Source organism: Leptodactylus fuscus, chromosome 3 (genome assembly GCF_031893055.1).
Source record: "Leptodactylus fuscus isolate aLepFus1 chromosome 3, aLepFus1.hap2, whole genome shotgun sequence".
Lineage (NCBI taxonomy): Eukaryota > Metazoa > Chordata > Amphibia > Anura > Leptodactylidae > Leptodactylus > Leptodactylus fuscus.
In genome coordinates, this window is record NC_134267.1 from 17,858,873 (window position 1) to 17,883,372 (window position 24,500).

At 43.9% G+C, this 24,500-nt stretch overlaps 2 protein-coding genes across 2 annotated transcripts in view; one reads left to right on the forward strand and one right to left on the reverse strand.

Moving 5' to 3' along the window:
• GPATCH2 (G-patch domain containing 2) overlaps window positions 1–6,618 on the reverse strand; it is a 104,362-nt gene extending 97,744 nt beyond the window's left edge. The window contains exon 1 of the mRNA XM_075267138.1: window positions 6,501–6,618. Within this exon, the coding sequence (XP_075123239.1) occupies window positions 6,501–6,550 (50 nt within the window). The 5' untranslated portion in view covers window positions 6,551–6,618. The remainder of the gene's footprint in view (window positions 1–6,500) is intronic.
• A 271-nt stretch (window positions 6,619–6,889) lies between these two features.
• Window positions 6,890–24,500, forward strand: part of SPATA17 (spermatogenesis associated 17) — a 131,495-nt gene continuing 113,884 nt past the window's right edge. The window contains exons 1-3 of the mRNA XM_075267166.1: window positions 6,890–6,957; window positions 11,910–11,999; window positions 14,614–14,695. Coding sequence (XP_075123267.1) covers window positions 6,890–6,957; window positions 11,910–11,999; window positions 14,614–14,695 — 240 coding nt within the window. The remainder of the gene's footprint in view (window positions 6,958–11,909; window positions 12,000–14,613; window positions 14,696–24,500) is intronic.

A 24,500-nucleotide genomic window follows, 5' to 3' on the forward strand; every position in this document is an offset into this window, starting at 1 on the left:
ACCTAAGGAAACCCGCAGACCCCAAAGACTATAACGTAGGGATGAGCGAGTAATATTCGATCGAATACCTCCCCGCCATATTAGATCGAATACCTCCCCGCCATATTAGATCGAATACCTCCCCGCCATATTAGATCGAATACCTCCCCGCCATATTAGATCGAATACCTCCCCGCCATAGGTATTCCTGTAAGTGGCTGTACACCAATCGAATATTAACCCCTTGGTGTTCAGCTGCTTGCACGAATACCTATGGCTATGGCTCGAGCGCAGATGTGAACCGGGCCCAAGTCATATTTGTTTTAGAAACCATTGCCAAGAAATGGTGATCTACAACTATTACAGATCTAACACCACCCGCGACGTCATCAAAGCCAGAACAGACGTGTAACACGAAGTCATAATACATCATATAAGGAACGTAGCCAATAACGATACACATCTATCATCCCCGATGCCACGTGTGGCCACCAAGGATCGCCGGATTATACTGTATAACCATGCGATTACTGGAGGCCATGTGCGGGCAGGATATTGGCTGGATGTGGCTTACCCTATGTGAGCATGTAACCCTTATAGATACAGGATTCAGCCTCACCTACACGGGATACGGCGGTCTGGACAGACCAGTATAGCAGTTGATAGGCAGCACTACAGATCCAACCCCACAATGTGTCCCCCCTCTGGATATTGGAGCAATATCTTAATAATATGGGACACTTTTTTTTTTTATCCTTTTTTGAAGTCTGGGTGCAAAAAGGAGAACCTGGCACAAACCCAGCAGACTTGGGTAGAGCGTGCAGACTCCAGACAAATGGTGTCCTATTTGGGATTTGAACCCAGGGCCCCGGTGCTGCAAGGCTACAATGCTAACCTCTGGGCCTGACTGTTTCCACCTCTTTGCCTAGGCTCACATAGAAGAAAGCTGCAGCTCTGTTTTTCCACTGCAGATTCCACAGGGCCAAAATTTGCAAAGGAAGAAGACCTCACAGTCGTCTCCACATGCCGTCACCCTGGTATAATACACCACACTGACTGGGGGCAGGTCCCCGTTATTCCTGGGGGTCTCAGTGTAATATAATAATTCACTGGAGTCCTCCATAGCAGAAGTCACCACCCAGAGATTGAAGCACCCATAAGTCAAAATTTCACACTTAGCAACCACTTTCCTAAGACTTTGGGGTCACGGTACATCACTAGCGCTGGAGCTTTGGTGCCTCTACCTATCCTAGCAGGTTAAAGGGATGCTATCATTAAAACGCAATTTTTTGTCCCTAACACATAGGAATAGCCTTAAGAAAGGCTATTCTTCTCCTACCTTTAGATGTCTTCTCCGCACCGCCGTTACGTAGAAATCTCGGTTTTCGTCTGTATGCAAATGAGTTCTCTTGCAGCACTAGGGGCGTCCCCAATGCTGCGAAACAAATCTCCAGCGCCGCCTCCATCTTCTTCTGGAACACCCTCTCCCTGTGTCTTCTTCCATCCTGGGTTTCAATCTTCTAGGCCTCGGTCAGAGCCGACTGCGCATGCCCGGGCCACTAGAAAATGGCCGCTTACACAGTATTGTATGCGGCCATTTTTCTTGTTACCGGCGGGCATGCACAGTCGTCTGCCCGAGGCCTAGACATTTGAAGCCACCGCCGGAAGAAGATGCGCAGAGAGGCAGTGCTGAAGAGTTTTCTCGCAGCATTGGGGACCGCCCCCAGTGCTGCGAGATAACTCATTTGCATACCGGCGAAAACTGAGATTTCTATGGAACGGTGGCGCGGAGAAGACATCTAAAGGTAGGAGAAGAATAGCCTTTCTTAAGGCTATTCCTGCGTGTTAGGGACAAAAAAATTGAGTTTTAATAATAGGATCCCTTTAAGCTCGAGATGCTCAGTGCTCAGTGGAGGGAAATCAGAAAAACCATAGGCAGGGGGGAAATATTGGAGAGAAGTGACAAATTAGGAATATTACGTGATGGATTCACCAAGTAAGGGATCAGTAATGGTGATGGATCCGGCTTAGATCTGTGGTACAGTAACCGTAGTCAGGGTGCCGTATACACACGGACGTCCTGTAAGGCTGCGCTACTCGGAGATGCCATTGTTCCCACACTTCACCGGATTGTTCCTCCATTTATTAATAATGCTAATGTCATTTCACGCCTCAGATCCGAGGTGGGCCGGAAAGATCACTGAATCACATTAGCGTAATTGAGCTGTGTAGAAACGTGAGAAGTAATCCGCCGTGTGTAGACGCCGCTGACCCCGAGGACCCAGTAACGTTACCGCTCACCTTGAGCCCAGCACGTGTCGTCCGATCGGCAATATAGACGCTCCGGCTAAGGTGCGTTACCAAATACCGAGATATCCGAACCGGGGTCATCTGCTATCTGTACTGCTGGGTATCAAATATCTGACATTACGGTCACCACGTGCAAAATGACAGCAAAACTAGGACAGAAAGGCGAGGTTCACACTTGCAGGTGCAATTCTGAGACAGAATCCGCCTCCAAAACCACCTCCCATCATTCACCTCAATGTTAGTCAGGAGCAGATTTTGTTTTCCTCTAGTGGATATTTCTATCCTGAATAGGCTCAGTCCGGAGCCTAAGGCTCCATACACATGACCGAGTGCGCCATCCGATGCTCCATGCCAAGGTATAGAGAGAAGGTCCTCAGAACTGAACACACAAGAAGCCCCTATAGTGGACAGAACTAGAGATGAGCGAGTAGGTATTCGATGGACTATTACGGTATTCGAAATGTTCGTACTTGATCGATTACTATCGCTATTCGCAGTAAATATTTGATTCAGAGCCAGCGCTGATTGGCCAAATGCTGTACAGTGTATAGCATTTGGCAAATCAACGCTGGTTCTGCAGCAGGCTCGTCCTTGCTAGTCGGGAGAGCTGGCAGCTTGCTGTTACGAGGGAGCTTACTTTTTCTCATAGGAATGCATTGACCAGCGTTGATTGGCCAGTGTACAGCATTCAGCCAATCAACGCTGGTTGTGCAGCAGGCTCTTCCTTGCTAGTCGGGAGAGCTGGCAGCTTGCTGTTACGAGGGAGCTTACTTTTTTGTCATAGGAATGCATTGACCAGCGTTGATTGGCCAGTGTACAGCATTCAGCCAATCAACGCTGGTTCTGCTGGAGGCTCATCTGTGAGGAGGCGGAGTCTAAGATCGGACCACATGGAGACTGCTGTGGTCCGATTTTAGACTCCGCCTCCTCACAGATGAGCATCCGGCAGGACCAGCGTTGATTGGCCGAATGCTGTACACTGGCCAATCAACGCTGGTCAATGCATTCCTATGAGAAGAATTCAGCTCCCTCGTAACAGCAAGCTGCCAGCTCTCCCGACTAGCAAGGACGAGCCTGCTGCAGAACCAGCATTGATTTGCTTCGGGCTCGTCTTTGCTAGTCGGGAGAGCAGGCAGCTTGCGGTTACGAGGGAGCTTACTTTTTATCAGCGCAACTGCAAGCGCTGTGCAGTTAAAGCGCATGGACCCCATAGACTATAATGCGGTCCGTGCGCTTTAACTGCACAGCGCTCCTCCTAAACACTCTCCTCCTGCTACTCGTGGACTTGGTGACTCTCCTTTAGTCGAATAGTGGTTTCCCCTGAAATGAGCATTTTTTCCCATAGACTATAATGGGATTCGATATTCAATTGAGTAGTCGAATATTGAGGCTCTACTCGAAACGAATATTGAATCTTAAATATTTCACTATTCCCTCATCTCTAGACAGTACATCACAGAGTATACACAGATGTCCGCTGCAAACTCAGCACCACGCTTGGTCATCGATGGGGCCTAAGGTCTCCAGTGGCGGCATCGGTACGTGACAAATAGATAAGTCATCGACAGAGAACAGAAAGCCGTCAGGTGACACCGACACACAGTGACATAGAGCTGCCGTTGTCACTCCATACAACAATCCAGGTAATAATTTCACGTGTAGGATCACTCCGAATTCTCAATATAAACATAAGTACAGTGGTAAATACCAACTAAACCGTCCTTCTTCTGCATTTATTCCTGTACACCTGTGTGAATAGGACTAGAAAACTCCATGTGATGCCCAACATGAAGGAGGAGTACACCACACTGATCCACAGGTAGCATTCGGTATTGCAACTCAGCTCCACTGAAATAAATAGGGCTAAGGCTAGGGTCACATCATTGGAATCTCCCATCTAAAAATGGGCAAGATTTTTAGCGATCTGACCCTCCATCCAATGACGGACATCCGGACGCTAGCATCAGCCGCAATACCAAGCACAATCTGGGGACAATCTGGGAAGAAAACAGACACTTTTCTCCAACCACTTAAACATAAACTCAATGTAAGACTCTAAGACAAGGACAGGTAACTGTAGCAGCCATTGATCTCAATGTAAATGGATGGCCATCCACAATAGACCCCGAGGCTAGGTTTGGTGGCTTTCCTCTGTTGTTTAGGCCCGGATGAATAAACCGAACAGGCAGAGACTCCCGAGCCCCAGAATCCACAGCAAGATCCAAGCAGTATGCTGATTTTTTTTTTTTTTTTGTGATCTCAGAATCCGCTCTTAGATTCCTCCATGTGAACATGCCCCAAGGCCGAGTCCACACATTACAGAGACACAACAGGAAACAAAGCGGCATGTCACAGTCCCAGCAAAGCAAACAAGGTTCCATTTCATCTCATCCACACATTGCAGGAAAACAATACAGCAAAAAAAAAAAAAAAAAACGCACGTGTTACCCAGAGCCGTGGAAAGGTTTTTCCCACAGAAGAAGAAAATGAAAAATGTTGGTGAATTGCATTGAAAACCCTAAAGGCCGTGTTCACATCTGGATATGAATCTACTATACCTTACGTTTTCTGACGTTGCAAGACTTGGTCTAGCAGGAGTCATTGTATTAGGGAGCATTCACATGGAGTAAACGCGCGTGTATTCTTGCAAAATACACGCGTAAAAACAAGACTCCCATTGACCTCAATGACATTTTACACGTGTAAAAAATATAATTGAAGTGAATGGGAGTCTTAAGCCTTCACACGGTGTAAACGCGCGTGTATTCTTGCAAAATACACATGTAAAAATAAGACACCCATTGACTTCAATGATATTTTTTTTACACGTGTAAAAATACACCTGTAAAATGACATTGAAGTCAATGGGAGTCTTGTTTTTACACGTGTATTTTGCAAGAATACACGCGCGTTTACTCCGTGTGAAGTCTCCCTTATAGTTACACAGTAGATGATGTCGGATGAAGACATTAGTCCATCCAGTCCAACCTATAACCCTACAATCCCTACAGTGTTGATCCGGGGGTAGGCAACCCCCCCCTCCCCCCATGATCGATACAACACTGCGGTGTCTGTAAAAGAAAACGGAAACTAGGACATAAGTGTGAACACAGCCTAAGAGAGTCTTTAAACCGTTCTTCTGGTCTGTCCTAGGATTAGACAATAGTGCCGGCCATTTCTAATGATAAATAACAAAAGATCCCCCAGGGACATCGATTGGACCTTTCTGTCTGCAATCTCAGACTCCAACACAAGAAGTTGGAGTGATGCCCCATAGTCTGACCTATAAGCCACGTGATTGTTATGTGGGGGTCACATTATTTAGTATTGGAGCACGACTTGTATATTTACGGACCTGGACACCCCATTAGTATCGCCAGCCTGCCTACTACTGCGCCACTCACTGGCCACAGAGCTGCGTTTCGCTCCATGAGGCCTAGACAGTATCTGCAGCCCTGTTCACATCTGTGCCAATGCTAAAAATTGTATCTGGAGTGAAAATCCTCAGCTGTAAGAGGACGGCGTCTAGCGGCTATTGTATTATGGCTACGGTACAGCACCCTGGGATCAGGTAGCTAGGACATGAGCCTTCACACGGAGTAAACACGCGTGTATTTTTGCAAAATACACCTGTAAAAAACATGACTCCCATTGACTTCAATGATATTTTTTTACACGTGTAAAAATACGCCTGTAAAATGTCATTGAAGTCAACGGGAGTCTTATTTTTACACCTGTATTTTGCAAAAATACCCGCGCGTTTACTCCGTGTCAAGGCTCCCTAAGAGAGCGTTCACATAAGCGCGGTTTAATCCGTCTTGGACAATAGGAAGAGAGGAACGGACTGCACAATAAAGATGGATCCGTCTACAACAGATCCTTAGGCATCTCACTGACTGTAATGGGGTCCGTCACGTATCCGCTATGTCTCCCCAATATCGGACGGACATTTTCGTCCACAATTTCGGACAGACTTTGGTTCCTAAGCGTTGACAGCCGCGGTCACCGTGCCCATAGGGATACATGGCCAGGCACTGAGGTAACATAGACCAGGTCACAGCTGTGGTCCTATGACGTCATACTGGGCCACAACAGTCATATTTGTATGGACATGGCCCCCCCCCCATTGACATCACTGCCCCTCCATAACACCCAGCACCCCCTCCGACCACACAGGCGGTTCTGATGGTGTCGGGTTTGGACTTACTCACCAGCTGCTTCCCTTATTGGCTCGGATGTGTTTCCTGGCCACGCCAACCATGAACAAAGCTTGAGGTGTCCACACAAGGATCACAGCCAAGCCAAGGCAGCGAACAGAGCCACCATGACGCTTCCGGAACAGCGGCAACGACCAAGAGCGGAGGGGAGCGGAAGTCGGAAGGAACCATTTACACTCAGAACTATCAAAACGTAAAACATGGCACATACCATCCCCTTTCTGACTCCGCTAATCTGGTCTACATTATCAGTAACAGATAATATTATTTATTTAGATATTTAATCTACTCTGTGTTTAAAAACTAACATTATGCAAGTATTCCACCCCCGTCCACAGTGGTACAGTCCTGCCTCCATGGAGACGCGTCCAGCCAGCTGGGACATGGCGACCCTTTGGAAGCTCCAGAGCCGTCTTTCCGAGCTGACCATGGAGTATTACCAAAAGTGCCGGTACGGTTAGCGGAAGGGAACGGCTATTGGGAACCGGGGGGGATAACGGAGCCCGGGGAAGAGGAAGGGAAACAAAAAATAAACTTTTCAGGAGTTTGTTTAGCGAAGGAGACGAAAACTACAACTCCCATGATTCCTTGCCGTCCAGTTGCCTGTGTGGTACATGGAAGGAATTATGGGAGATGTAGTTTTCAGACGATAGACGCTTTTCTAGGAGACTGATGAGAGTTACAGTAATAGAGTCAGCACCTTGCACATTGGTGGACTACAAGTCCCAGCATTCCATTACATTTTTATTTTTTGGGTGAACTTCATGGTACCTTGCTTATAACATTGGAAACCTGGAGTGACTGGAGATTATTGTAACGCCCCGACCCCCGGATCACACTCCTAGGGGTCCGAAAGTTAGGCTTGGGCTACTTTGTCACACAATCAAGTTGCCTTGCAACGTCTTCACCAGTGTAACGCTGGGTACACACTAGCCAATCTGCTATTCTGGCCTTTCGGAGGATAGTCGGACCACAACAACAATACAGCATTGGCCAAAAGTATTGGCACCCCTGCAATTCTGTCAGATAATACTCGTGTTCTTCCAGAAAATGATTGCAATCACAAATTCTTTGGTAATATCTTCATTTAATTTGTCTTCAATGGAAAACCACAAAAAGAATTGTCAAAAAGCCAAATTGGATATAATTCCACAGCAAACATAAAAAAGGGGGTGGACAAAAGTATTGGCACTGTTTGAAAAATCATGTGATGCTTCTCTAATTTGTGTAATTAACAGCACCTGTTACTGACCTGAGGCACCTAACAGGTGGTGGCAATAACTAAATCACACTTGCAGCCAGTTGAAATGGATTAAAGTTGACTCCACCTCTGTCCTGTGTCCTTGTGTGACCACATTGAGCATGGAGAAAAGAAAGAAGACCAAAGAACTGTCTGAGGACTTGAGAAGCAAAATTGTGAGGAAGCATGAGCAATCTCAAGGCTACAAGTCCATCTCCAAAGACCTGAATGTTCCTGTGTCTACCGTGTGCAGTGTCATCAAGAAGTGTAAAGCCCATGGCACTGTGGCTAACCTCCCTAGATGTGGACGGAAAAGAAAAATTGACGAGAGATTTCAACGCAAGATTGTGCGGATGGTGGATAAAGAACCTCGACTAACATCCAAACAAGTGCAAGCTGCCCTGCAGTCCGAGGGTACAACAGTGTCACCCCGTACTATCCGTCAGCGTCTGAATGAGAAGGGACTGTATGGTAGGAGACCCAGGAAGACCCCACTTCTTACCCAGAGACAGAAGCCAGGCTGGAGTTTGCCAAAACTTACCTGAGAAAGCCAAAACCGTTCTGGAAGAATGTTCTCTGGTCAGAGGAGACAAAAGTAGGAAAAGGCCTCAACATAGAGTTTACAGGAAAAAAAAGAGGCCTTCAAAGAAAAGAACACGGTCCCTACAGTCAGACATGGCGGAGGTCCCTGATGTTTTGGGGTTGCTTTGCTGCCTCTGGCACTGGACTGCTTGACCGTGTGCATGGCATTATGAAGTCTGAAGACGACCAACACATTGTGCAGCATAATGTAGGGCCCAGTGTGAGAAAGCGGGGTCTCCCTCAGAGGTCATGGGTCTTCCAGCAGGACAATGACCCAAAACACACTTCAGGTCAGCACTAGCAAATGGTGGTGAGAGAAAGCCCTGGAGACTTGTAAAGTGGCAGCAATGAGTCCAGCCCTGAATCCCATAGAACACCTGTGGGGGAGGGGGAGAGATCTCTTAGTGGCAGTTTGGAGAAGGCCCCCTTCACATCTCAGGGGGGACCGCGAGCAGTTTGCCAAAGAAGAATGGTCTAAGATTCCAGCAGAGCCTTGTAAGAAACTCATTGCTGGTTACCGGAAGCGGTTGTGCGCAGTTATTGTGTCTAAAGGTTGTGCTACCAAGTATTAGGCTGAGGGCGCCAATACTTCTGTCCGGACCATTTTTGGAGTTTTGTGTAAAATGATCAATGATTTGACTTTTTTTCATTCTTTTTTGTGTTTTTTCATTGCGAGCAAAATAAATGAAGATGTTACCAAAGAGTTTGTGCTTGTAATCATTTTCTGGGGGAACACGAGTATTATCTGACAGAATTACAGGGGGGCCAATACTTTTGGCCAACACTGTAGCAGTCACACACAGAGCCTTACAGACCCTATTGACTATAATGGGATCCATCAGGTGTCCGAACAAAAGGAGTTGCGGGACTGTACATCTGGCGATTTTGGACGCAAACAGCGATGGCGTCTCCAACGCAGATGTGACCATAACATAAGTGGAAGGGTTTGTATTGGGACCTTAAGGGTGCTGTGACTATGACTCCTTTCCTAAAAAGACACAGCAGCCCTCAATGTTTTTTCAATTAGAAGTCGCAGTCGCAGCACCCGCGGGGTTGTAAATACATTCGTAAAGGAGTTGCGGCCAACGTCACTATGGAGAGTGGTTACTGGGACCCCAAACCGTAGAGCTACCCGACTGCTTGTGACATAGGGTGACCATTTTTTTTTTAACAAAAATGTCAGCTGTATAAAAAAAAAGCCTACTGAAATTACAAATTTGTACAGAAAAGGGGATAAAGTGTAACCCTGAGACGCACTGAGATGAAGCCCAAATTGTTCAGTTTCAGTAAAAACCGAACAATTTGGAATATTCAGGATGAATCCCGCTCATTGCAAACTGATTTGCCCAACTGTAATAAAATATCATTAGTATCATATAATAGATGAGAATCTTCTCTGTCATACAACACCGCAAACAAGTTTCTATGTTTTATAATGCCTGATGTGGTTGTCTCTGTTATGGTAGTCTATGGTTGTCTCTGTTATGGTAGTCTATGGCTGTCTCTGTTATGGTAGTCTGTGGCTGTCTCTGTTATGGTAGTCTATGGCTGTCTCTGTTATGGTAGTCTATGGTTGTCTCTGTTATGGTAGTCTATGGCTGTCTCTGTTATGGTAGTCTGTGGCTGTCTCTGTTATGGTAGTCTGTGGCTGTCTCTGTTATGGTAGTCTGTGGCTGTCTCTATTATGGTAGTCTGTGGCTGTCTCTGTTATGGTAGTCTATGGCTGTCTCTGTTATGGTAGTCTGTGGCTGTCTCTGTTATGGTAGTCTGTGGCTGTCTCTATTATGGTAGTCTATGGTTGTCTCTGTTATGGTAGTCTGTGGCTGTCTGTTATGGTAGTCTGTGGCTGTCTCTGTTATGGTAGTCTGTGGCTGTCTCTGTTATGGTAGTCTGTGGCTGTCTCTATTATGGTAGTCTATGGTTGTCTCTGTTATGGTAGTCTGTGGCTGTCTGTTATGGTAGTCTGTGGCTGTCTCTGTTATGGTAGTCTGTGGCTGTCTCTGTTATGGTAGTCTGTGGCTGTCTCTGTTATGGTAGTCTGTGGCTGTCTCTGTTATGGTAGTCTGTGGCTGTCTCTGTTATGGTAGTCTGTGGCTGTCTCTGTTATGGTAGTCTGTGGCTGTCTCTGTTATGGTAGTCTGTGGCTGTCTCTGTTATGGTAGTCTGGCTGTCTCTGTTATGGTAGTCTGTGGCTGTCTCTGTTATGGTAGTCTGTGGCTGTCTCTGTTATGGTAGTCTGTGGCTGTCTCTGTTATGGTAGTCTGTGGCTGTCTCTGTTATGGTAGTCTGGCTGTCTCTGTTATGGTAGTCTGTGGCTGTCTCTGTTATGGTAGTCTGGCTGTCTCTGTTATGGTAGTCTGTGGCTGTCTCTGTTATGGTAGTCTGTGGCTGTCTCTGTTATGGTAGTCTGGCTGTCTCTGTTATGGTAGTCTGTGGCTGTCTCTGTTATGGTAGTCTGGCTGTCTCTGTTATGGTAGTCTGTGGCTGTCTCTGTTATGGTAGTCTGGCTGTCTCTGTTATGGTAGTCTGTGGCTGTCTCTGTTATGGTAGTCTGTGGCTGTCTCTGTTATGGTAGTCTGGCTGTCTCTGTTATGGTAGTCTGTGGCTGTCTCTGTTATGGTAGTCTGTGGTTGTGACCTGGTGGGATCAGTTTCCTTTATTTCCTTTATTACATTGTATCATTATGGGCACCTTCTGTCCTGGTCTCCAGGCTCTTATCTCCTTACTACCAACCAAATTTATCCATCAATAATAAATGAGTAGCCTCAAAACTAATGCAACTTAAACAACAACAAAAATTGAGGAATCCAAAAAATTTAAAAATATATTTTATTGAAAAGACAATAAAAAACACATACAAACCATATAACATACAATGGAGGGCAACACAGAGGGGTCCGACTGTATAAAAACAGTCCGACAGAACCGTACCCCTCTCACTACTGATGAACCAGAGGGTTTCTCCCTATATGTATGGTATATAATCCTAGTTATTCAAATCCTAATAGAAATAAATAAGTACACTGCACCAACAAAATGCACATATGTAAAATAAACAAAGTGCACAAGATATACAAATAGACCTCCAAAAGAGTGTAACCCCTATAACAGAGTCCCCAAAATTGGGGTATATTATGCATATAATGAAGAGTAACCAGTTAAGAGGTAAATAGGAGGTATAGCAATAAATGTCATAGGTCCAAAATCAATACATACCCATAGACATATTGGCAGTATAAATAAACCATAGGGGGTTAACCCCGGAACATCAGGAGTAAGGGAACCAAGACACCCCTGTGGACTGTCGGACTGTTTTTATACAGTCGGACCCCTCTGTGTTGCCCTCCATTGTATGTTATATGTTTTGTATGTGTTTTTTATTGTCTTATATAATATATATTTTTATTTTTTGGATTCCTCAATTTTTGTTGTTGTTTTCTTATCTCCTTACTACTCTGATACATTGTAACACACTTCAGATGTATGAGCGGGACTGTGTCAGGAGGGGTTTTCAGACTCCAAGACTCCATTGGCATCAAGCCCATGATGATTGTATAGTGATATCTTACTTACCTTTGTAGAGAGGCGGAGGAGAACAGACTGAAGGAATACAAGGCTGCGGTAGTGATCCAGAGCTGGTTTCGAGGGTGCAGGGTTCGGGCCTACCTCAGGTAAGGTGTTCAGTAGATATAGATGTGTAGTATTGTATGCTATATTACTGGCTTAGGACATATGTAAGCTATAGGGAATATGTACAATGTCATATGAGATAAACAGTAGTATATTATTATGTTACTTCATATTAGATAAACTACATGTCAGATGTATGGGCCTTTACTATACAGTACACCATCTGAGCACTGTCTGAATAGAGCTTTCAACTGTGCAGAATGAAATGTCCTGCTGCCAGTAGGGGGCGCTTACTAAAGGTAGAGTAATAGAGCTGCCATTGATTACAGTGAGAAACCCACCTTCTGAAAACTTCTATGCTTTCTGTAGTGGTGGCTGCAGGCCTGTCCCCGGTTTCGAAATCATGTGACATCATGTGATCGGCGCTGTCACCCTGATCATTTTGGTGTTTTGTTTATCCAAATCTGTTCAGCTAATCCAAATGTATAAGCCTGGTTAGTGTTAATACAAGTTGGGGGTCTACTAGCCAAGTGGGCGGTGACACTGTGCTATCTCTGGGGTGGGGTCTCTGTGTGCTGTATATTATACAGTGTTACTGCCCCCTAGTCTGCTAAACACTAATTTGCATCAACACTAACAGGGCTTATATCTTTGGAATAGCTGAACGGATCTAGATAAACAAAACACCAAAATATTCAGGATGACAGCAGCGCCGATCAGATGATGGGTTTCATTTCAGATCTGGTAGCCATTCCCGCTTAACCCTTTCCCGCCAATGGCATTTTTTGATTTTTGCTTTTCATTTTTGACTCCCCTCCTTCTAAACCCCATAACTTTTTTTTTATTTCTCCGCTCCCAGAGCCATATGAGGTCTTTAATTTTTGCGGGACAAATTTTTCTTCATGATGCCGCCATTATTTATTCTATATAATGTACTGGGAAGCAGGAAAAAAATTCAGAATGGGGTGGATTTGAAGAAAAAATGCATTTCTGCGACTTTCTTACGGGCTTTGGTTTTACGGCGTTCACTGTGCACCCAAAATGACATGTCCCCTGTATTCTCTGTTTCGATGAGATTCCGGGGATACCAAATTTATATGGTTTTATTTAGATTTTGACCCCTTAAAAAAAACTGTTAAAATTTTTTTTTTCTAAAAGTCACCATATTCCAACAGCTGTAACTTTTTTATACGTAAGTGTACGGGATGCATAGGGCGTCTTTTTTTGCGGGGTCGGGTGTACTTTTTAGTTCTACCATTTTCGGGAAATGTTATTGCGTTGATCACTTTTTATTCAAATTTTTATCAGAATCAAAACAGTGAAAAAACAGCGGTTTGGCACTTTTGACTATTTTTCCCGCTACAGCGTTTACCGAACAGGAAAATTATTTTTTATAGATTTGTAGAGCGGACGATTTTGGACACAGGGATACCTAACATGTATGTGTTTCACAGTTTTTAACTACTTTTATATGTGTTCTAGGGAAAGGGGGGTGATTTGAATTTTTAATACTTTTTATATTTTTTTATATATATATATATATATATATATATATATATATATATATATATATATATATATATATATATATATATATTTTTTTTTTTTTTACTTTTTAATTTTTTTTTTAATTTTTGCATGTATTAGACCCCCCTAGGGGACTGATCACTAATGCAATGCATTACAATGCATTGCAAAAAATCATCATTTCTTTTGCAGGCTGCATAGACCAGCCTGCAAAAGAAAGAGCTTGCAGACAAGCCTGGGAGCCTTGTAAAGGCTCCCGGCTGTCATGCCAACTTGACGTCGGCCCCGGAGCATGCTCCAGGAGCCGGCGATCACCGGCAAAATGGCGGCACCCATGCGCCGCCGGGAAAATGGCGCCTCCGGCGCCTTTGACTGTGGCACCGGAGGGGTTAATGCCTCCGATCGGTTCGGGGACCGATTGGAGGCATTAGAGCCAGTTGTCTACTGCTTAAAGCATAGTTACACACCCGACATGCGCCGTACTATTACGGCGCATGTCGGGAAGGGGTTAAGGCTAAGGCCCCATATTGCGGGAAAAGCAGCTTCTTTTTTTTTAAATTATCTTAGGGTGAATTCACACTGAGTAAACGCTAGCTTATTCTGAACGTAAAACACGTTCAGAATAAGCGGCGTCTAAAGCAGCTCCATTCATTTCTATGGGAGCGGGGATACGAGCGCTCCCCATAGAAATGAATGGGCTGCTTCTTTCACTCCGTGCAGTCCCATTGAAGTGAATGGGGAGTGCCGGCGTGTACGCTCCGGCATGAGCAGAGCTTGCCGTATACGCCGGCACTCCCCATTCACTTCAATGGGACTGCACGGAGTGAAAGAAGCAGCCCATTCATTTCTATGGGGAGCGCTCGTATCCCCGCTCCCATAGAAATGAATGGAGCTGCTTTAGACGCCGCTTATTCTGAACGTGTTTTACGTTCAGAATAAGCTAGCGTTTACTCAGTGTGAATGCACCCTTACTGTGATTTTTTTTTTTTTCAGCCAAAATAAAGAGTGGCTTGGAAAGGAATGTGAAGTATAAAGGAATCTCTTAGACGTTTCCCTTCTGACTTTGGCTCAAAAAAGCAAGCTCATGGCTTAGCACGTCCATAACTGCCTTTGATGTGGTCTTTTTAGGTACCTGAACAGAATGGTGACGGTCATCCAGAAGTGGTGGCGCGGATACCGGGCAAGGAAATATTTCAGGAGCAAAGTGAAGGTAATGACTACACCCAACCACTGACTATAGGATCAGCCATGACTAAGACCGAGGCATTTACTTTGCTGAAAAAGAAACAAAATACAATAAAAGCCAACCCCGACTCTGTACTGATGAGCAGCAGATTCTTAGATGGTGGCTCCGCTGATGAAATCCTGGTGATATCTCTATAGTCATATTTTAATCCATAGGATAGGTTATCTCTATTAGATCGGTGGAGTCCCAATTCTGAAACTCACTACGATTATCTGATTGAGGTCTTTTTGACAAGCACTTCAATCGGCTGATCGACATGGGGTGAAAGGATGACAGGATTATCTGGCTGCTTGCAGTCACCACTAGGAGGAGCTTTAAGGGGTTTTTCAGGACTACTGTACTGATTACTGTATCTTCTTCACTACTTTACTAAGCACAGTGCCACACATTCTTTAGTGGCTGTGCTTGGTATTGCACCTAAGACCCCTTCATTTGAATGGGGCTGAGTGCAGCATGACCAGTGGATGTGATGTCACTACCTGACACGTACAGCTCAATATCATAGCTTGGATTATTATTGAGTGCAAGGTATAAGTCGTTTACTGTAAGCTCTGAAGCCCCCTCTAGTGGTTGTTGCAAACATCCAGATGGTTATGTTTAGAAGGGGTATCCGAAATAAGAAAAACACAGTTCCCCACAGGTTGTAGCCTATCTATCTGCAGGGCCGGGGTGATATGCTGGTTCTGGTGACAGTAACCTATCTATCTGCAGGGCTGGGGTGATATGCTGGTTCTGGTGACACTAACCTATCTATCTGCAGGACTGGGGTGATATGACGGGTCTGGTGACAGTAACCTATCTATCTGCAGGACTGGGGTGATATGACGGGTCTGGTGACAGTAACCTATCTATCTGCAGGGCTGGGGTGATATGCTGGTTCTAGTGACACTAACCTATCTATCTGCAGGGCTGGGGTGATATGCTGGGTCTGGTGACAGTAACCTATCTATCTGCAGGGCTGGGGTGATATGCTGGTTCTGGTGACACTAACCTATCTATCTGCAGGACTGGGGTGATATGCTGGTTATGGTCACACACTCCCTTTAAATCTATGTCTATACAGAGACAATACATTAGCGACAACCACTATAATATATATTAGGTATACGCAGTATACAAGGGTGGACACTCAGTATAAAGTGCTGACTCCACAGATCCTCAGCACCAGTAACCCACGTCCTCTCCATTGCTTTTCCTCCTCGCTTCCGTCTCCCCTTCCTTCCTATTGCAGAGATGAATTTGTAGGTCACTTTACACATTTTCTGCCGCTAATAGCTGGAGAGGTATCAGTTGCCAGCAAACAAGGTAAAGCATATGCACAAAATGCCTGTGATTACTTGTTAATAAATCACCCTAATGATCATATACAAAATTGCGAAATAAAAGTTGCACTGATGCGGAAAATAAAAGCTCATCAGATACAGCACCCATATGTGCACAGTAACCTCGCTTTGTCAACATCGCTCTGATCTATCTCCTTTGATTTTGTCGAGTTAGGAATACCAGGCTGGTAAGTGCACCCCTGAACAGTCCCCACGCTCGGGGCCGAGGTCATAGGAGAATGTATTAATCTTGCTGTCTGGCCCGGGACGCCGCGCTGCACTCACTCAGTGACCTTATTGAATCTTTTGGTTTCACGTATCGTCATCCTCGCTGCAGTTTTCTGTTTGGAATGACAGCGGCTGTATACAGCCCAGTCCACACAATGTTACAGTATATACTTCTACGGTATACACAAGGACAATGTGCGGGGATTTCACCACATTGCAGAGTATTTAGTAATACTACTATGTGGTGCACTAGCTTGCACGAGGGCATAAAATACGCCACGTTTATCAAAATGGTGCCTGTGCGGTGATAAGTATAGTGCGACTTACACTTTTCTTCCTTTCAAGTCCTCAAGGCTGCCGTACATGTACGCTGGTGCTTTTGGCGCATATACAGAAACCTGACACATCTTGTCACATCTTATCTTAGCAAAAAAGAGGCATGGCTTAGTGCCAGTTCTGGTGCATTTTTTTCTGGTGCAATGTCTGTAGTTATATCCACCATTATTATATTATATACTGTATACCGGTATAAATATATATATATATATATATATATATATATATATATATATATATATATATACAGTCCTATGAAAAAGTTTGGGCACCCCTATTAATCTTAATCATTTTTAGTTCTAAATATTTTGGTGTTTATAACAGCCATTTCAGTTTGATATATCTAATAACTGATGGACACAGTAATATTTCAGGATTGAAATGAGGTTTATTGTACTAACAGAAAATGCGCAATATGCATTAAACCAAAATTTGACCGGTGCAAAAGTATGGGCACCTCAACAGAAAAGTGACATTAATATTTAGTACATCCTCCTTTTGCAAAGATAACAGCCTCTAGTCGCTTCCTGTAGCTTTTAATCAGTTCCTGGATCCTGGATAAAGGTATTTTGGACAAACAATTCAAGTTCAGTTAAGTTAGATGGTCGCCGAGCATGGACAGCCCGCTTCAAATCATCCCACAGATGTTCAATGATATTCAGGTCTGGGGACTGGGATGGCCATTCCAGAACATTGTAATTGTTCCTCTGCATGAATGCCTGAGGATTTGGAGCGGTGTTTTGGATCATTGTCTTGCTGAAATATCCATCCCCGGCGTAACTTCAACTTCGTCACTGATTCTTGAACATTATTCTCAAGAATCTGCTGATACTGAGTGGAATCCATGCGACTCTCAACTTTAACAAGATTCCCGATGCCGGCATTGGCCACACAGCCCCAAAGCATGATGGAACCTCCACCAAATTTTACAGTGGGTAGCATGTGTTTTTCTTGGAATGCTGTTTCTTTTTGGACGCCATGCATAACGCCTTTTTTTATAACCAAACAACTCAATTTTTGTTTCCAAAATGAAGCTGCCTTGTCCAAATGTGCTTTTTCATACCTCAGGCAACTCTATTTGTGGCGTACGTGCAGAAACGGCTTCTTTCTCATCACTCTCCCATACAGCTTCTATTTGTGCAAAGTGCGCTGTATAGTTGACTGATGCACAGTGACACCATCTGCAGCAAGATGATGCTGCAGCTCTTTGGAGGTGGTCTGTGGATTGTCCTTGACTGTTCTCACCATTCTTCTTCTCTGCCTTTCTGATATTTTTCTTGGCCTGCCACTTCTGGGCTTAACAAGAACTGTCCCTGTGGTCTTCCATTTCCTTACTATGTTCCTCACAGTGGAAACTGACAGGTTAAATCTCTTGAGACAACTTTTTGTGTCCTTCCCCTGAATAACTATGTTGAAAAATCTTTGTTTTCAGATCATTTGAGAGTTGTTTTGAGTAGCCCATGATGCCACTCTTCAGAGGAGATTCAAATAGGAGATCAACTTGCAATTGGCCACCTTAAATACCTTTTCTTATGATTGGATACATCTGGCTATGAAGTTCAAAGCTCACTGAGGTTACAAAACCAATTTTGTGCTTCAGTAAGTCAGTAAAAAGTAGTTAGGGGAATTCAAATCAATAAAATGATAAGGGTGCCCATACTTTTGCACCGGTCAAATTTTGGTTTAATGCATATTGCGCATTTTCTGTTAGTACAATAAACCTCATTTCAATCCTGAAATATTACTGTGTCCATCAGTTATTAGATATATCAAACTGAAATGGCTGTTGCAAACACCAAAATATTTAGAACAAAAAATGATTAAGATTAATAGGGGTGCCCAAACTTTTTCATAGGACTGTATATATATATATATATATATATATATATATATATATATATATATATATATATATGACATAAGGATACACGTCATCCATAGCATTCTCTGTAATGTGTCAGGTTCTATATGGTGTCCTGTACAGGTACTGTATCAGTTCTATAGGGTGTCTTGTATAGGTACTATATCTGTTCTATATTGTGTTCTGTACAGGTACTGTATCAGTTCTATATGGTGTCTTGCACTTTTACTGTATTGATTCTATATGGTGTCCTGTATCTGTTCATTATGGTGTCCTGTAGTTGTACTGTATCAGTTCTATATGGTGTCCTTTACAGGTACTGTATCAGTTCTATATGGTGTCCTGTACAGGTACTGTATCTGTTCTATATGGTGCCCTCTACAGGTACTGTATCAGTTCTATATGGTGTCCTGTACATGTACTGTATCTGTTCTATATGGTGCCCTCTACAGGTACTGTATCAGTTCTATATGGTGTTCTGTACAGGTACTGTATCAGTTCTATATGGTGTCCTGTAGCTGTACTGTATCAGTTCTATATGGTGTCCTGTACAGGTACTGTATCAGTTCTATATGGTGTTCTGTACAGGTACTGTATCAGTTCTTTATGGTATCCTGTACAGGTACTGTATCAGTTCTATATGGTGTCCTGTACAGGTACTATATCAGTTCTTTATGGTGTTTAGTATAGGTACTGTATCGGTTCTATAGGGTGTCCTGTACATGTACTGTATCAGTTCTGGGGAAGAGTATCTCCATAGTGTAGCATGTGATGGACATAACGTTCGGTGTGGGTATAACAAGCATACAATTTTCCATGGCGTGGATTACATTCACCTGGGACACTCCACCGAGTTTGCTCCAATATGGTTTTATATATTAGTCTTCATATAGACTTTCCACAGGAGGCAGAAACTCCTATCACTGATGAAGACCATACAGGCTCCTGTCATACATGAGACCATGGAAGACCTCACAGCTAAGCCTTCCTGACTGTATGGGCTTGATCTCTTGCTTATTTGGGAGAATATAGAGGCGAGGATAATGGTACTGTCCCTCCAGCAGGCAGAGATTGCCCTGTCTATAGCTGCCTATGTCATGTTATGTGGTGGCATCATGGGATTGAAAGCGAAACACTGATGGAGAAAAAAAACAGGTGGAATCTAAGACTAGGTTGACACAGAGAAATTTGGAACTGATTTTGATGGGTCTGTCTTCCTTTTGGGGGGGATGTTCTGGATTGGCTTTATAACTAGACATTGGAGCAGATTTATTATACCTTGTACTCCAGTTATCTGACATACTACGCATAAAAAAGTTACAATTTTTATGCACAAATTTTATTTTATGCAAAAATGTGTAACTTTCCTGGTTTGCACTACCCACACCACTTTGATGTATGGGGCTGATGTGGGGGAAGTACTAGATTTATTACCGATTACGCCATTTTACTGATGCAAATGATGCCCGAAATCTGTCAGCCTCAAGCTAGCATAGGTTTTGGTGTATGGACGCACAGCCTGGTCGATGGTGCATCTCCTGATAAATAAGGCGCACCCTCCACTGCTGCAGGATATATGAAGACTGGTGTTGTATGTGCCAGTCTTCATAAGTCTCCACCAATGTCTCTATATTTCATACATATCCAGGCATTGATCTATAGGGAGCACCTTCCCAAAGGTGGCGCTAGATTGAGTTATCCTTTTTCCATCAAGGAGGTCTTATTTGCATATTCATTTCCCAGAATTCCTAGTATGGTCTGTAAGACTCTACACACCACAAGGTGGCCTGCAAAAGCGACCACCCCTAAGGAGACATAGTACCCCTTCTGACTCACTATGGACAGTGTCACGGCTTCCATTATAAATGCCAATGGAACCACTTTGGCAGTGTGAACGAAGGCTAACTATGGTTTTCACTGTTTGTTTGACAAAGAATCTAGGGTCGTGGGTGCCCTTTTGGGATTCTCCTGAAATCTAAGGGGTGAAGTTGTTTGGCCAATAGGCTCTCTGCGTCTATGGAGGTGGGTGCACTTAGTTGGAGGCTCCTTGGTGGGCACTGGAGTGAGAGTCCAGGACAAAAGTGAAATCTCACTTGCTTTAATGTGGGGAGACCATAGTTCTGAACCCATTTAGGGCTCGTTCACATAGGGCACGGGGACTGCGTATTTTGGTCCTGATTCTGATGCAGGAAGCCGCGTTAGAATAGGACCAAAATGCGCATGACACGACTGTCGCAGATTCCCGCTCCGGAGTAGGCCCAAATGAATGGGCCTAGTCTGGAGGGTGCTGTTGCGAGGCGGACGCCGGGGCTCAATCAGCCGCGGAATCCGCCTGAAGAAAGGGCAGCTCGCTTCTTTTTTCCGTGAGCCGGAACATACCGCTCATAGAAAAAAGGAAGCTAGCGGTCTCCATAGACCTCTATTATGAGGGGGCGGATCCTGACGTGGATTCAGTACTAAAATCCGCCCCCTCTTGCCCCGTGTGAATGAGCCCTTAGGAAGGTTTGGGAGCTTGTGATGGGCCGCTTCCTTGTGCACTTTCTTACTGTGTCACTTCTCGACTTTTTTAGCACTTGGGCGATACAAGGCACAATCTCGGACCATGATAAAAAATCTTCCTTCTATCGTCCACGTGTGGATTACGGCTCATAACTATAACGCGCCTCTGATACATTTATAACCTACGTATTTTATTATTCGGTACAATTTCGTCCATAGACAGGATCGTGCGAGACGGAACACATGCTATTAAAATGTGGCGGGGAGCAGGACATGGAGTGAAGCGTCCACTCTGAAATGTCACAGGAGTGGCTGCGCATTAATCATACGCCTGTGTGTAAACAGATAAGTCTTCCGTCTGATTCTAAAGATTTCTGGAGAGGGACATCTCTGAATAGATGAATACACAACACATTGTATATTGCTGGAGGGAGAGAATACAACATTAATCACATTATAATCGCTAGACTGCTAGAATTTATTCTGCAGGTCTCCCTTCTATGCAAAACGCCACCGTCTCCTTAATGTTACCTTTTACATACAGATTCCGGAGGGTGGGGTTGGGGATTATGTTATAAGTCGCCATTCTAAAATTGCCATTTTCTTAAAGTGGCGCTCAGGTCTGTATTGACTCCCCCCCGGGTGTTGGTTTATCTTCATCACTTCCCTGGTAAACAAGGCTTATCACCTGTCCCTGCATTTAATAAGCCCCCTTGATCTGTCCCATAAATTATTTCCTCGTTATCCACAAACGCACCCGATCCCGACCAGCCCTCAATCACTCTCCAGATGAGAACATAGATCAGGGGGCCGCATTAGCTTAGATAGTCATTCATTTCCTAGAAATGCGGATACAGTAGGTATAGGATAGCGTCCCGTCCTGCCATCATACGGCTTTGTGGAATTAGAGTCTGCGACGAAGGAAGTCAAGAGATATGTATTAATATTAATAATAATAATAGGGAGATGAAAAGCTCTAAAGGTAGATTTATGGGAATTGTAACCTTCAGTTAAAGAGCGGGTCTGGGCTCTGATGATATTAACGTCAATGGCGCTGGAAACATTCCTGAGTATAATGGCAAAGGCGCTTTAAAAGGAGATTTTATGAATCCGAATGTATCTCCATACCCAAGAAGGGATTTCAGTCAACTTGGGGAGACTAACAGGCCCAGTGCTTTCTGGGAAAGGGTATGCAAATTAGCTCTCCTCCACATGAAAGAAAACCGTCTTGGCTATATCTCAATACTGAACAAGGGATTTCAGATTGTCCTCTTTCAGGGATATATTTTTAGGGTTGTTTTTTTTACGAGACTTACAGGCCCTTGGATTTCTGGGTAAATGTATTCAAATTAGCTCTCCTCCAGATGAAAGAACATAGTCTGAGATGTATCTAAACAAGGAAGGGATTTCAGATTCTCGGTAGGGTTGAGCCGATCTTGAGATTTCAGGATCGTTTTTAAAATCCGACTTTCGATCATTTTCCAGCCAATCGCGATCATGAAACTTGCTCGATCGCTGATCGGAATCCGATCTTTTCTGATCCCATTTGCTCAACCCTAATGTTAGCTTTTCCCACAATGATTGGCCAGTAGCAAAGCATTGTGGGAACTAACGTGAGACCTCGATTCCGCCTAAAAAGATTGGGATCGGAATTCCGATTGCAACCGTGAAATTTGCTCGATCGCCGATCACAATCCAGTCTTTTCCGATCCCAATCGCTTAACCCTAATTCTCACCTTTCATGGGGTATTATTTCTTCAGGTGGAGATCTACAAGCCTATTGATATCGGGGAATAAAAAGTTTGCAAATTAGCTCTCCTCCAGATGAAAGGAAACTGTGCTGGATGTATCTCCGGCCTCTTCGTAAATCAGAAATGCCCCATGGTGATGGAATGGAGATCTAGGTAGATTTTCAATGTAACTCTGGCACAAGTTATAAGATGTTTATTGGGCCGAGATGTCCTCTGCTTCGCTCTGTCAACATTCACACAATGTGTTTAATGAGATTCAGGACTGGGGTTGCGGCACATGACTGGGGCAAGAAAAAACCTTATTCCAAATATACGCCACAATATTATCCTTCTATGCCAGAAAAACTTTCATAGAAAAATACAAAAGGGAGACACCAAGCGCTCTGAGTGCAGTATTTATAGTGTTCAATAAACATACATACTGCATATACCTACCTATACACATTCATGTCTCTAGCACCCCCGCAGGTGGACCTAAGCATTACACTTCAAAATCAATGGACTGCCTGTGTAATGCATGAAACTATCTGGTCCCCAAAGTCAGAGATCCTCCTTTTAGATGAGGGTTTTGAACAGGGGACTCACTCTACTAAGTTTTTAAGGAAACAAAACAAAGATACATACTTAAGTTTTTAAGGCTAGGACTAGAAGAGATGCATTATTTTCCCCGATGTTTGGGAAATTTGGAATGAAATGTGGGGGATTTACCAAATATGTGTGTTTAAATAGGATGTCCTGCTGTTGGGTCGCCAAGAGAATAGCTGGATGAGCCAGACTGAAAGTGCTTAATTTCCTTATTGCACTCCCACAGGCAAAACTTAAGCATTACATTTAGATGTTAACAGACTGTTTGTGTAACGTACAGTATGAACGTGTCTGTTTCTCCAGTGGTAGAAAAGTTCTCTTTACATAAGGATGTCCTTATAAACAGACAAGTTTATACATCATACAGAGAGTCCATTCATTTCTACGTGTAATACTTACTTTCACCTGCAGGAATGGTGTAGGGAAATTAAATACTCTCTGTCTAGCTCATCCATCTATTTTCCTGAAGACCCAGCAGCAGGACTCCCTATTTAAGAACACATTTTTGCTATAGGTGTCACATTTTGTTTCCAAATTTCCCAAACATTGGGAACCAGTGTGCTTGAGTTGTAATACCTTTTAATCCTTGCCATACATTTTTAATAGAGAGGATCCTCTGTTCAGACTAATCATCTGAAGAGATGATCTTTCACTCTGAAGAACCGGACAGGTCCATGCATTACAAAGACAGTTCATTGATTTTTAAAGTGCAATGCTTAGTTTCACCTACTGGGGTGCTATAGGCGTGCATATACGTACAGTATAAATGTGTGTAGGGAACTCAAGACAAATAAAGGATCAGCAGATGGCTATTGAAGATTTATAGGCACCTTTAAGCTTGAAAGATGTTACCTGGCTTTGAAACTCCATTTCCAAAATCCTAATATAGAACTGATACAGGAAAGGGTGTCCCCGGTTCAGATCCCTCACCTAAAGAGAGTTTCTGTCGCACTGGAGGATCAGACAGATTTATGCCATACACAGATTACCTGTTAATTTCTAAGTGTAATTCTTAGCTTCACCTTTTGGAGTGCTATAGGGAAATTAAACACTTGCTGTCTAGCTCACCCAGCTATTCTGTTGGGGACATATCCGTAGGACACCCTTCTTAAACATACATATTTGCTAATGGGGTCACATCTCACTCCAAATTTCTCAAACATTGGGAACCAGTCTGCTCAAGCTGT